Genomic DNA, 14541 nt, shown 5'->3' on the forward strand with positions numbered 1-14541 from the left:
AGACGTAATACTGTGTAAGACAACACATTTGTTTTTAATCATAAGAAGTTAAAACATTTTCTCAATTCATAAAAAGAAAACACTTACTCCTTTATGCTAAGCTAAGCTAAGCTAAGCTAAGCGGCTGTTGGCTGTATCTCACTCTCATGAGGTCATCATTAATCCTGGGGGGGTCATCGGGTGTTCAACATCAGACACCCTTGCTCAGGGGACTCGTGGATTTTGTCACAGTAACACAGTAAACCTCTGAATTGCATACCAACCATCATTTTCTCAGGGTTTTTGTAGCATTTGTCAGAAGTGCGTAGCCCAGTGAGAGAGGCCCCACTCTCTCTTACTCACAATCCACTGACTAATATCGTCTACAATGTTTCTGACTGCCTGTGAGTCTTTATGTGCGTCTGTAAAAACTGTCAGGGGTGACTGAAGCACGTCATCAGCAGCTCTAAGGAGGCTGGCTGATGAAAACGGTGGCCAAGCTCGGGTTGCTCTGCTTGCGTCCGTATGAAAGGAGCAGTTAGTCAGTCTTAAAGAGACACGCCGTCCTTCTGGAGTTATTAATAGCAACACAGACAGCCTTTTTTTTCCAGGAGAAAGCTGGTCTAGTGAGCATTTGAAGCCAGCCCAGCAAAATCCCCCCTTTCCCTGTTCATTTCCTCCCCACCCCAACACTCTGCAGAATGCCATGTACTGTGACAAATCTCTCATAAAACTTATTTTTAGACCCATGCACACCACAGTTTTCTATTTATACTGTGATGTATGTATAGAAATAACACATAAACAACCAAAAGGCAGCTGAGATCGAGAAGTTACAAGCATGTTATTTTGTAATTCTAAACATTAAACATCAACTCGGAGATATTTGACTGCTAAATCTTTCATCAATTATTTGTTGAGACCTAACATGGCTCAACTAGCTGTCTGGTTTCACTGACAATCATTACACTACTCTTTAACCAAAGGATCGCACAGAGAACATTAATGATGCTCAGAGGAGCTTGCAGGAGCAGTTAACTTCACCCTTAGGCTGTGTGTGCGGCACTGAAGTTTACTGACATGCCTGCCGAAGCTCATCATTTAGCAGCTGGTGTCGCAGAATGAGGTCATTAATGAGGTATTTTAATAGGACTGCTTCTCTTTTTTAGGATCTCAATCTCAATTTGGCTGCTTGAGTCAGAGAACTTCATCAGAGAGGCTTCCACAAGGAGAGATTCTCAGTTCCTCAAACTTAGCGCTCTGGATGTCGGGGACTTGCCATTATGTCGGTGTAAATTCATGAGATCATTCTTATTTCTGCCGCCAAAGTTCACAGTTTGATGACATGTCCACACTGTGCCTCATCGTGGGCCGTGTTAACCTCTCCAGTAGTGACACCTTCTGTTTTTCATTAGATTTTCATAATAGGAGCGTGATGAATCAGCCCTCCACACACACGCAATGACCCCGCAGAGAGGACGACAGTATGTAGCAGCTTCATTATGAATAAAAACAATCTTCAGCTTGTGTTTAGAAATAATAACTCAAACTGGTCAGCTCTGTAGCAGCTCCACTCAAGAGTTAGGATCTTCTCCAGTGATATACAATAGTTGTATTTTGTATGCACAGAAAGTGCAATGATCATTATAAAATTAGGCTACTGAGAAACATTTAAGCTCAAGCAATAGAGAAGGTGAACTACTGCTACTGATCCCAAAGACATGCATACATTTATCAGTGACATAAGAGCAAACACCTTGCTAGGCCCCCCTAGAGGCGAAAATGTTTATTGCACCGCACACAACTGAAGCGTTGGATGGAGCAGAAGGAGAGATTACTGAGGAAAAGCCATGTGGGGTGGGGGGATCATCTAAACCAAAGGGGTTTATTCTCTTAAGTATGAATGTTCTCAGCCAACTTCATGGCAATTTGGTAAATTATGACTTATCCATGTGCAAAGTTTGACTTGAAAGTGGCACCACACATAAGGTCAATTAAAAATATTCCTCCCCAGATGTTGAAAAAGCCTAATGACTGACTAACAGCGCCACCCATAGGCCCCAGAGCAAGCCTCCCAAACAAAACTATCTTTACGTGAATGATTATCAGGCAGTTTGCAAATCAGTGGATTTAAAATATAATTACTGTTTTTATAATTACAGCAATTTATAATATAAAAAGTACCACTTTATAAATAAAAGCATCCCGTGTAGAGGATTAATACATTGTAACTAAGCTGGTTAAACAATAATTAACCTATGCTTTAGTAATAACACTTTAATAGATACAGTTAAAACCTTTTTTTGGGTTGCCAGGTTGTAAAAAGAAATCCCTCTTTATGGTCTCCTTCAGTCCCTTAAATAAACTAGACATAATACAAACATGGGAGAGGTACTATTCCAGCATACAGGCAGGTTTCTACATTTACAAATGCATAGAGAGTGTTGGTAATGTGGGGCCAGTAGGACCCCCTAGAGGAATCACCTGGCCCCTGCAGGAGGAAGAGATTCACTAACCAGAAAGACGATCATAACCCTGTCTATAAAGCGACAGTAAATTAGTTGTTAACCAGAACTACATTACAGTATACAAACTCTTTCTATAGCATGTTTTATAATCCTTTAATGTGCATAGTAGTCGATATCCTGGCCCGTAATCGCCTACTTCCTGGGGGAGGGCGCTCTCAGCTCAGTGCTCAACCTGTTCTCGGGGAGAGGATCTGTGTTGGTTGAAAGCTGCGGACTCGTCCACTCGTCATTTTTCACGTTACATCCGTCCGGATCCACAGTAACCAACCGGAGAACCGAAACACACTGTGAGCATCACATCATCAGACCCACGGACACAACATGGACTTCTCTATCCGTGCAGCCAACGTGGAGGACTGCAAGGACATCGCGCGGATGATCGTGGTGAGCCGACACGTGCGGCGCATCTGTCTATGACTGTAGACACTTACAATAACGCGGTGCAGCTGTTATTAGATATCCAGATGTGTATGCAGCCATTTGTTTTGGTGCTAATTGAATTACATGTTTAAGGTTAACGAAATGGGATTTCTTTTCTTCATGAAATAATAATAATAATAATAATAATAATAATAATAATAATAATAATAATAATAATAATAATAATGGTTATTTGTTTTATTTGTTCACAGGAGTTGGCTGAATATGAGAAAGTCGCAGACCACGTGAAAGTCACACAGAGAGGTACTGTATTAACATAATCTGTTTAAAATAAAAATGTATAATTCTCTGCTTTGCCCCTGTGATGAAATGTTTATGACCTTCATTAATAAACAAGATGAAATCCAGTTGACGTCAGACAATATCCCAGTAGAGAGAGACGGTTCCTGATTGACCTTGGATAAAGTGCAATCTCACCAAGGTCCATTTAGTGGCAGTATAAAGAGCGATAAAGTCTAAATACAAGACTTTAACCCTGCTGTTCATGTCCAAAAGTCAACCGTTGCCTTATAGTATTTACATTGAGAACTTCACTTATGTAAGTAACTTAATTTAAGTAACAAATATACTTGTATTCAGAACATTAACCAAATGTTTTTATGCGCAGACTTGGAGCAGGACGGCTTCTCCAAGAACCCGTTCTTCCATGGGATCGTCGCTGAAGTGCCGGAACAGCACAAAACCAAAGATGGTGAGAGGGGGGGAACCATCAATAACACTTGTTTACGTCACTACTTCATAGTACAGGCCTCTGTTACAGAAAGTCATAACCCCCCTCAACTTATGTTTTGTTTGCAAAGACAACATTGACATATTTGTCTGTGGGTTGTTAAAGAAATGGCCATACATGTAGTAACTTAATCAATTATTACTATAAGAATATTGATTAGAGCTGCTTTGTATCTGGCATTTAATTGCAATAGCTTCAATAGCAGCAGAAAGTCTGAGTCGTAAAGCACAGGTGTAACAAATAACGTTAACGAGGGCCCCGGCACTGGAACAGAGACATCGTTAAAGTTATTAATCACACCTGTGCTTGACAAGTAAAAATATCAATTATCTTTACAATACCGATAAACTACACTTTAGACTCATACTTGATAAGGTCATGAATTGTGCAACACGTGCTTTAAAGCAGCTGCATTCAACACTAGTTCCCATCCAGTTGCCAGGTTCATCTATCTATATTTATTAGCTCCGTTACCTAATGTGGCGATGCACTGCAGATGTGGCCTCTTTCCTTACACACCGCTTATATAACAAGGCTAACACGCTGCTTTTCCTCAGACTACAGTCATGAGAACATTAACATACGCTCTGCTGCCCAGCTGGGCCCTTTTCTTCCATGACAGCCCTTTTTCCACACGATCTCCACTGTCCACTAGTCCTAGGTATCTGACTCCTTACTGAGGAGTGGCCGTCTGTGTATGTGCGTTTGAGATACTACGCCCATGACTCTGATAATCGAGCGCATTCCTAGCCAAACAGCTTCTCCGCAAACGTATAATTGTATAGCAGGGGATTAGCTTGTGGCTGCCATAGCACGCTACCAACACTGGACAAGTTATAGCAACACGAACAACAAGAATGTTCTGCATTGTTGGACAAAACAATCCATTGTCGAATCTCTCTTTTTCTTTAAGGCCATACGAAGATCGGATATGCACTTTACTTCTACTCCTACAGCTCATGGTCAGGCAGAGCCATTTATATGGAGGACTTGTACGTGATGCCCGAGTTCAGAGGTACAGTGCTTTATGTCATTATTGTTATGGAGTAAAGATCATTTGTGAAAATGGCCTGGAGAAAGTAAACCACGACATGTTTGTGTCTTTCAGGGAAGAGCATTGGTAAAGCACTTATGAGCAAGGTAGCTCAGGTGAGTAAAACCTGAATCCATAATTTGGCTGTGACCGTAAAGACATGGAAATGTACTCTAGACATTGAGTCTTGGGCCCTTTGCTTTTGTACAAAGATGGTTTTGCAGATTAACGCATAACATATACTCATGTCTGCCTTCCTGCTCCCGTAGCTGGGCCTGGCTGCCGGCTGCAACCAGCTCAACTTCACCGTCCTGGACTGGAACAAACCATCTCTGGACTTTTACCTCAGCCAGGGCAGCTTCGACATCACGGCTGACATGGGCTACCACTGTATGCGCTGCGAGGGTGAGGCGCTGGAGCACCTGGCCCAACCCTAACCCCAACACGGGGCTAATGACGGCATGACCTTTGCAACCTTTAGGTCACACAGTGCAGGGATAGAGCACCACTCAGTGACCCTGTTCCAAAACTTGACAATGACAATCATTAAGCTGATTTCTCAAAAAGCAGACTGTTTGTTAAGCCCCCCCCCGCCTTATTGTTACTACACCTATCAAGTTTTCCATGCTAACACAGCACATATGCAACTTAACAATAATAACAATGCCGCCACCAACATCTCTTTCACATGGAGGTAAAAGCAGGCTTATTTATAGCAGGAAGTAATGCTGTTTATTATTAATATTCTCCTTGGTTTTAAAAGTAATGCTCAGTTACTAGTATTAAGAGAGTTAGCCAGGCATGCTAATGCGCAACTTACATTGGCATTTTAAAAACAAAACCATCCAAACTCTTTATCACAGCCTCTCGCACACCGTTTCAACATGTTCCTGCTGTGCCTTGTTTGTTTGAAAAGGGGTTTAGCAAACAGTCAATTGGTGAATTACTTAGTAAGTCCAGGATGCAGTTTTAAGTATTGGAATGGGGTCCACGCAATACATTTAAATATCACATAACCGAGGCACTGAAATCTGTGTTTTCCCCCCTTGTCATATGTTATGACCCAGAGCACCTTTTTACATTTTGTGTTGAATCAGATAACCTAACTTCTCTTCTTTTGAAAAAAATGTAGAATAAATGGGCAGGAGAAAGGTCTGACAGGAGTGTGCATGTGTGCGGGTTTTTCTTTTTAGAGAAAGTCTTAATACATAATTAATCATCTAGAAATGAAATCTTTTTTTGCACAAAAATCCCCCCCAAAAAACCTGTATGCATTGCAAAGCCAAGACGTCCTGTAGAATTCATTGTATGACTGTTTGACTTGGTAACTTATCCCTTTAAATGCATTATAAAGTATGAGAACAGTCATTCACCTCTCCCTTTTGTCTTCCCGATGAGGAGTGCTGTAAAACTGTTGTGAAGCACAATGTTGGTATTTGCACTGTTCCTTTTTAAGCTGTGTGTGTACTAAGGGATGATATTGTGAAGTAAAAGAATCAGTTGAACTAAAAACCTTCTTCCATGCAGCCACATGACAAACTCTTTGGGCTGGTTTCAAAGAAATGAGCCTTAAATCAGACAAAGACGATCCATCTGGTGGAATTGAAAAAATAAAAGTCTTGGACTGGGCTCAGTCCGTGTCTTTGAACCTGTCCTGCTCAAATGAAAAGGGGCACTGCATTTCTGTTTTATATCCAGTCTAATTTTCTTAAAGAGGCCTTTCTGTATTATTTCCAGCAATTTAATGAAAACAGTCTGAGTTGTGGGTTATATTTAGTTTGTTTTCTCTCACTCTAAACAAGCAAGAACCACTGACCCTCCTTTGTGGTTTTTTTCAATTTGCATTTTATTTCATACATAATTGAGTGAAGAATGCAGTTTTTTTTATCTTTGGCACATTGGGTTGAAAAATATTCATGTCTATTTGCTTAAAATGTGCAAAATCTACAAAAGAAAAGTACATTTCATGAGCTGTCATCGTGCTATTATAGAGTGCATGCTCCAATAATCAACATGGACGTCCCAACATAATGCCAGAACAATAGCTAGCACACTTTGAAGAGCATACAAAAGACCAGAAAGGAAATGTGCAGGGTGTGTGTGTGTGTGTGTGATTACTACATGGTGTAATCATCAGTACAAGTAGGAAAAACAACAATGTTGATGCATTTGGCACATTTTCACAACTTTAGTGTCTGGGAGGACGTTACCCAGTGTACCATTCACATGCTAATATATTTACAAAAGTTAGCGTGCAGTTATAATACCAGAGCTGTGTGTCCATGTCATAGAGGCGTATCGATTGTTTTCATAAACCTATATGTACATTTAAAATGATTCACATTTGGAAAAATAACTGCATGAATTAAAATATAAACATATGAGCTTAAAAAATGAAAATGCTCATTAAAAAAAGGGTGAAACTTGAGGCAGTATGTTATTTGCATTTGACCTATAGGGGGCTCACTAACACCACCTGTCAATTTGGTTCAAATAAGAATTTAAGATAGAACTTTAGCCCCAAAGAAGCTCAGTACATGCTATTCATCAGGTGGAGGATGTACTTAAGTAGCAATATATATCCTGCATTCAACATTTTAAGTAAATGTACAAAAGTAGTAGCATCAAGATATACTTAAATTGCCAAAAAGTAATATGCAGAATAGTGTAGTATTGGATTATAATTATTAAAGTGTTCATAATTTTACATTGCAGCTTGTAAAAGGTGGGGCTAATTTGAATGTCTTTATAGATGAAAGTAAAGGGTGATATGTCCATGTTTGGGAGCTTTTCTTTTACATTGTAGTTGATGGTACACTTGGCTATACAGTGAACGCATCATCCCCATCATTCATTAAATATACACTACCGCCACCGTGTGGGTACAAACGGAACTGCTCCACGCGTGACTGGCACATATTTTCAAGGCATGCAAGTTGATGAAAGTGACTGGAGGAGTGGAGGAAGCCCCGGTGCGCCTCGTATGGTTTTTTTTTTTTTCTTGTGCGCACCTCGTTGGTTTTTACGGCGGATGCACGCTGCGATCACAACATCAAAGCTCGGAGAAGGGCACTCGGAAAGTTCACCTCCAAGTCTGTCTGTGTGCGCGCGCGCGTGTGTGTGTGTATGAATTCACGCTTCATGTGTGCTCAGTCTGTCTGTCTGGCTAATAGAGTGACCCCCCAGCGCGCTGTTTAAAGGGAAGACAAGAGAGCTGAGTCAACGAATCACAGGGAGAAGGATGCAACAGTTGATGTGCGCAGCTTGCAGTTTCCTTGCATTTTAGAGGCACGGTGGAGGATGGTGGCTTTGATCTGTGCGGAGGAAAAGATCGGATGATTTGTTGCGTTAAAACCCCTCATCTGTCACACACAAACCTGTTAATTAAATCGAGATTTACAGCGTTTACATAGCATCGAGGTGTTATTTAAGTTAAGTCCACTCGCGCGTCTTTCTCACCAAAATGGTCATTTCAACAGAGACGCATTTGGAGGGACTTCATGCTGTGCTGGAATGAAGTTGGAGTGGGGATTTCGGATGGTCTGCGGCGGTGAGTAGCAGCGCAGTCTGCACCAACATGCATCGGATTCTGCAGAGGAGGCGAGTGCGCAAGCTGCGGGTCTTCTGGGCTTCTCTGGCCCTGGTGGCTTTGTCTCTGGCCGCATGCAGCGCGCTGTTTACGGCGTGGACTTGGCGACAGACGCGGGACCTGTCTCAGTCCTTCAAGATCCTGCAGGACCGAATAGAGCAGGTTTGTATTGTGTAAACTTAAAAAGACCATCAATCCTGCAAACACGAATAGCATGCATATTTGCACCAGCACAAATATTTACAAGCCTGAAGGTACTACAGATATTCAAGTGTTTTGTTATGTAACTTCTTTTTTTTTTTGTGGCTGCGGTTACGGGAATCTTCGCGGGGGGTGTATGGAAAAATGCAATTCCACACTTCACTCCCCCCCCCCCCCCCCTCCTCTCTCTCCCTTCCATTCTCTCCCTCTTGCACGTACTCTATTCTATTGCACCATTCCTCTGCTTGGCACTTTTATTGCTTACCAATAAGTGCAGTCAGGTTGTGTGGAGTTACTGCTTATTTTTGTGTCCAACCCCCCCCTCTGCTGCTGCCCCCGCCATGTTTAATTACTCTGGTGCCAGTTGTGCTCCAGTTTTATCCTCAATTTACTGGAAAGCCTCAACTATTTGGCATTGTAAGCGCTTTATACCCAACAGACTGCACAGAGCAGAGGCTCAAAGCGTGAAACAGCCTGGGTGATAAAGTGTGGCAAGTGTAAAGCATTTGCAGCATGCAGAGCCACTTCTTATGCACGTGTCAGGATTAACTATGGAGTTAAATCAGTCCTGCATTCTCATGCATAGTTCAGTTTTGAGACTTCTTGCACTTGCAGCGAATGTTAGACTCCAGCACGAGGGGTTGCATCACAAGGCAAATTATTTCTCCAAAAGCAGCCAAAAAGGAGCCGATGGAAATTCTTCTGGTTTCAAGTTCACAGTATTTACAAAACCAGGTTGCACTGGGTTTGAGATCAGGAGGACAGGTTGGCTGTGTGTCATGTTGACAGACCCACACACACACACACACACACACACACACACACACACACACACACACTCACACACACACAAATTGGACACGTGGAGTGTTGATGCTGGAGCCTTTCCCAAGGGGCCCCCGTTCTGTCCATTTGACCGTTGGCCAACTCCTGATGAGAGCCAGTGAGTGAACGTCTGGAGAGCGAAGAGCAACCTCGCTGCCTCCATTTCCACAGTAGCAGTACATTTAAACATACTTTCCCTGAGCCACTACTTCTCTTACTTCATATAGGCCTCCTTCGATCATTCAGCGGACCCCCAGCCAAGGAATTAAAACTTTGCTGGCTTGACAAAATCCATTTCTTTTTTTAGAAATGGGAGTAAAGATGCGAGGAATGCAAGGCACTACAAACATGCATTAGATGTCGCAACCAGTCTCTGAGGAAGTGGTCGACCTATTCTAAAGCGAGCGAGGCAGCAGGGGCAGGATACTGGAAAAGACGAGCCTGTTTATGTGGCTGGCTGGCTGGAAGAGGCCGTCTGTGGCTGCGTGGGATCTGTGCCAGAAAAAAGTCATAATAAACTTATTGGACTTTGTTAATTGTGAGTTTTTTCTTTCTCTCTTTCAACAGGTCAATACACAGAGGAAGGCCATTGTTCAGCTCATTCTGGAGAAGCGGGAGCTGCTGGTGGGGCAGAGAGTGAAGAGAGACGGTATTGCAAATCAAAAGTCTTCCACAGCTGCATTTTCTAGACTTCAACACCACAAACATATCGAAGTTTTGCGCTTTTTAGCCGCCCCAAATCACCACAGACACGATGCTTACCATCTGAGCTCTGTTGTTTTTTTTGGGAAGGACATTTAACACAAACGCTGGCCAGTCTTGGCCCCACATGCCACTTTGGTCAGGTCTTTGGTCAACCCGCTGCTAAAAGCTGACAGGAAAAAGTAGGCAGCTGGATGACTGTCTCAGAAATTACAGGTCTGACCAGAGCGGCCTCGGAGCCCAGGAAACCAGCTGGCGCGGGAGAGAGGCCTTGTTGCACGCTTTTGGCCAATGAAATTGATTTTCTTCTCCCCCACCCCCCACCCCCCCGAGCACACAACTGACACAGCTATGATTTGTTGTGAAAGCGGTGATATTTGATGACCTATCATTGCAGTATTTATAGCCCCTGCTTGCGTCACCATCACGGGTTTGCTTGATTGTTCACATGTTGTCCGAGAGTGAACCCTCCGACGCTCTTAACGCTGGATTTCAGTCCAATCCAAGAAAAGTCTCGCCAAAACATGTATTGACATCGTGCAGGTATTAGCTTTTGATATTCGACTTTGTCTTCCAAAACGCATTAAACAGTGTTGAAGAAATCCATGTCCATCGATGGGAATATAAAAGCCAGAACAGCTTTTTCCAGTTTGTGGAAAGTTGACCACTGCGGTGCAGCGTTTCAGCAGGACACTGCCGTTATGTTCTCTCCTGATGACTGACAGCTTAAGTCAGGAAACTCTGGCCAGCCTGAGGGCTTTACGCTCACCCATAGCAAATCCTGAATCTACAGGGTCACCCACCTGCAAGTTATTTTAGCAGGGACTTAATATTCCTGTGCGCTGGCGTGGGCCGCTCCGTCTCGAAACATAAAGAATGTATTTCTTAGTTCGTACACACAGTATTCGAGTTGTATCTGTGTTTGAAATCGCTCCCCGTAGGCCACATCGCAAAGCTAAAATAAACCGTTAGTGAGTAACACGAGCAGGCATTCTGCAGCTTTGGCCTATTAGTGTTGTGTTTTATTTATTGTATTTATCCGAGCAGGGGTCGTAGCTGTTGCTTCACTCTGTTCTTAATCGACTCTTTTGGGTCACAGAACAGCCAAAGACCTTTTTGACTCTCTTTTTCCAGCACTTCATTTCTCTTATTTAGTGTTCTTAGCTCGTCTCTCAGGCTGCATTTAATGCTTTCACTTTTCCCATGCCTATCTTGTCTTTGTCTGCCCCCCCCACACACACACACACACACACACACACACACACACACAGCTCTCCATCCTCCTATACTCCATCTCTCTTCTTCCTCTGTATTTTCTACATGACTGTGACCAGCTGGCACTAAGATTAGCCCCCACAGGCAACAAAAAAAAGCACACGCTTCTAACTGAAAATAACAGTTTGAGGAAATATATCGAAGCACGTGACAGGAAATCCTTTGCCCATCTGCTAATCGCGTTAAAAAAAAACCAGGTTTAATCTAAATGGCAGCAAATTAACGCACATGTTATTCGACAGATACAGATGGGAATGATTGTTTTATCAAAAAAAACACAGACGTATTTTCTCTGCCATTCATATTCTGTCTCTCCTTGCCTTTCCGAAGGGGGAGCGCTGCGAGGGAGGAATGGAAATGGAAAGAAAGCGGCGTCTCATTTCGAGAGTAAGTAGCTTGGCAGATCCCTTATAGCCGTCTCGTGTAGCATCTGCTGAAGTGGTTTCAATCATAGACCCCTATACGATTGCACTCATAAAATCTTAATTGACTTTCCCTTTTCTCTCTCTTCCAATGTCTCTTTTACTTTCCACCAGTAACCAAAGTCTCCTCTCAGCAAGGTAAGTCATAAAAATGACGGATGGAAGATAATCTGTGAAATTCTTGTCTATGACATGATTAACCTGGGATGTGTGTGTGTGTGTGTGTGTGTGTGTGTGTGTGTGTGTGTGTGTCAGTGGGAGAGGGTGGTGTGATAAAGGGTTGGGAAGAGAGGATGTTGAATATGAGTAAAGCGGTGAGGTACAACAAGGAACAAGGCACCTTCACTGTGGAGAAAGCGGGCGTCTACTTCCTGTTTTGCCAGGTGAGTTTGTGCTGGGAGTTGTAGTTTATTAACAAATGCCAACATTTCTCTGAGTATGAAAAACGGCAAGGTACTGAATGTTATAATTTAAGAATAACTTTGCTAATTAAAAAGACTGAGTTTTATGTAGTCAAAGTATTTGTTGGATATGAGACAATTGTCAAATGGGGGGGGGGAGGGTTTTATGTAAAAAGAAAGAAAGAAATGTAATTCTGGTTTACGCTTGTATAAAACAATTCAAACAAGTGTCTTTTAAAAGTAACATGCGTAAAGAGAGTTTGATCTTAAAAAAGGCACAATGAGTACATTTTCCGTAAAAAAAATAAATAAAAAAAATGATGTATAGACTCCTACAAAAAGAATCCCTCACAATCATCACTTATGACCCACAAGAGGTGTGTTTCGGTGTCTGTATCTGCAGAGACCCTGCCCCCCTGCCTGGATTTTTCTCTTTTATTCTCATTTTGCCGTGTTCGGGACATCTCTGGACGTCAACCTATATAAAAAGGTAGCGACCAGGTGCTAGATTGTAAGCACGCCAAGAGAAAGCTACGAAAATGGCAGACAAAAGCACCAAATACAGCGAGGCGAGACGCCAAGCGGACAAAACGAGGGACTCTAGGGTTGGCTTTTACCCGCTGGCGAGCACCCTAACCCTCTTTGAGCGGGGGCCAACCTTGAATGTTGGGTTTACAACAAACAAATCCTACTTATTGAGCCTTTACATTTTCCTGAGGTATTTCCTTTGTGCGACTCGAGTGAATCAGTCTTTGGACTAAGTTTTCTTCCCTTATGCGGATTATTTTGTACAAACATCAGTCAAACTGTACTGGTATGTATCATGTTTTTTTCGGGGAGGTGGATATCGGGTTTCGGGCAATCTCATGTAGCCAGACCTCGGTCTTGTCAAGTTGACAGCGGTCTGGAGAAAATCTAGCCAAACGATAGCGGGGCCTTGGAAATACTGAGGCAGGTCGGTTCGGTTTGGTTTTTATTTGAGTAGAGGGAGAAACGCGTTCTCGTCGTCTGCGCGAACCTCTTTTGATGAGATCATCCTCTCCTCTGTATCCTCAGGTGTTGTTCAATGAGCAGCAGTCTCAGTATGTGAAGCTGGATGTGGTGACCAGCGGCCAGAGGCCTCAGAAGCTGCAATGCATAGAGGGTTACGGGACGACCCCCTCCGCCGGGCCGCACCCTTTCCACTTCCTGAAGCCGTGCCAGGTGTCCGGCCTTCTGCGACTGGACAAGGGCACGGAGCTGCAGGCCATCACAGGCTCGTCCTTCAGACTCCACACTCTGGGCAATCCTTCCGCTTCGCCTCACATCTTCAGCATCTTTAAAGTCAACTGAAGCGTGGAATCTTTTTTTACACTGACTCATCTTTTCTTCGTATGGATGAGATTTGAGCAGTCGGGGGCATCGCGTCCCGCCACAGCCTCTTCCCAAAGACGTTTCATTTGAAAGACAAACCTGATATTTGTGGAAGTTGTTGTGGAATGTTTTCTCCTCTGGACAGCTGCGTGCTGTGGTCAAACGCAAAACGCAGACTTTTGGATTAAAACCAAGACCAGAGGTGGACGAAATTCCTCGATGAATGTCTGCCGAGAGAACAGATGTGATGGAAGCTGTTCTGTAGATAAAGGGCTTTATATATAAAAAAAGAGAAATACTAGGATGTTCATCTTAGCCTGTGTATCGTTTAATAAATTGTGCTTACACTCTTTTTTTATAAGACTGACAGTTAAAGCTGTGCATGCACCTTCCACTTTTATATCACCGTTGCCTCAAGAAGCTGAGAGCACGTCTGCAAGCGTCAATGATATTTTATACATGTGCGAAATCTGATGAATCAAAACAATTATACTGATTTTATACTGATCTTTACAATGCAATGTGTGTCTGAGTGCCAACTTACTTAAGTCTTTTCTTGAAATACGTTGTATATACTTCACTATATACTTTATTGTAATGAACGTGGATGTGAATTTGTGCTCTTTTCTAAGGTCAAATTGGATTGTAAGGTATTTGTGTGTATAGTATCGGCTTGACTTGCAAGTGTTAGTAAGCAAAGCGTGCAGGTTTCAATATAGCTGCGTGTCTCTTTTCTTCAGATTACTGTTGATATACATTAAATTGTATTGGCTCTCATACGTCTACAAAGATTTTCTATTGAAAAAAGAACATTGTCTGGCCATAAACCCCGAGTATTAGACATTTTCTGACATTCGATGGCTCAAATTGAATTAGTTTCTCAAAGTCAGAAATGAAAAATGTGTCCTGACCAACGCACCGCGCTGAAACAACATGGAGTAGATCCAAAGTGCACCCATGGGTTTGGGAAATTACTCTATTTATCTGGGTTATATACGTCTAAATAACCTCGCAGACATTAACTTGAAAGTTTTGGTTTGTGATTTTGTGAAGATTGACGGT

General features: G+C 42.6%; 2 protein-coding genes across 3 annotated transcripts; both read left to right on the forward strand.

Moving 5' to 3' along the window:
• Nucleotides 1–2593: 2593 nt before the first annotated feature.
• LOC115023401 (diamine acetyltransferase 2-like) lies at nucleotides 2594–6527 on the forward strand. The gene is made up of 6 exons (XM_029454352.1): nucleotides 2594–2891; nucleotides 3140–3191; nucleotides 3556–3639; nucleotides 4592–4693; nucleotides 4787–4827; nucleotides 4981–6527. The coding sequence occupies exons 1-6, from the start codon at nucleotides 2829–2831 to the stop codon at nucleotides 5146–5148; spliced, it is 510 nt and encodes a 169-aa protein (XP_029310212.1). The 5' UTR covers nucleotides 2594–2828; the 3' UTR covers nucleotides 5149–6527.
• A 1761-nt stretch (nucleotides 6528–8288) lies between these two features.
• Nucleotides 8289–14256, forward strand: tnfsf12 (TNF superfamily member 12). Of its 2 annotated transcripts, none has more exons than XM_029455288.1 (6): nucleotides 8289–8462; nucleotides 9894–9975; nucleotides 11634–11690; nucleotides 11840–11863; nucleotides 11981–12108; nucleotides 13183–14256. In XM_029455288.1, exons 1-6 carry the CDS (start codon nucleotides 8289–8291, stop codon nucleotides 13456–13458), a joined length of 741 nt encoding a protein of 246 aa, XP_029311148.1. In that variant the 3' UTR covers nucleotides 13459–14256. The 2 variants fall into 2 exon arrangements, with proteins under 2 accessions (XP_029311148.1, XP_029311149.1); XM_029455289.1 differs by having other exon boundaries at nucleotides 8331–8462; nucleotides 9634–9975.
• Nucleotides 14257–14541: the final 285 nt, after the last annotated feature.

Source organism: Cottoperca gobio, chromosome 18 (assembly GCF_900634415.1).
Source record: "Cottoperca gobio chromosome 18, fCotGob3.1, whole genome shotgun sequence".
NCBI lineage: Eukaryota > Metazoa > Chordata > Actinopteri > Perciformes > Bovichtidae > Cottoperca > Cottoperca gobio.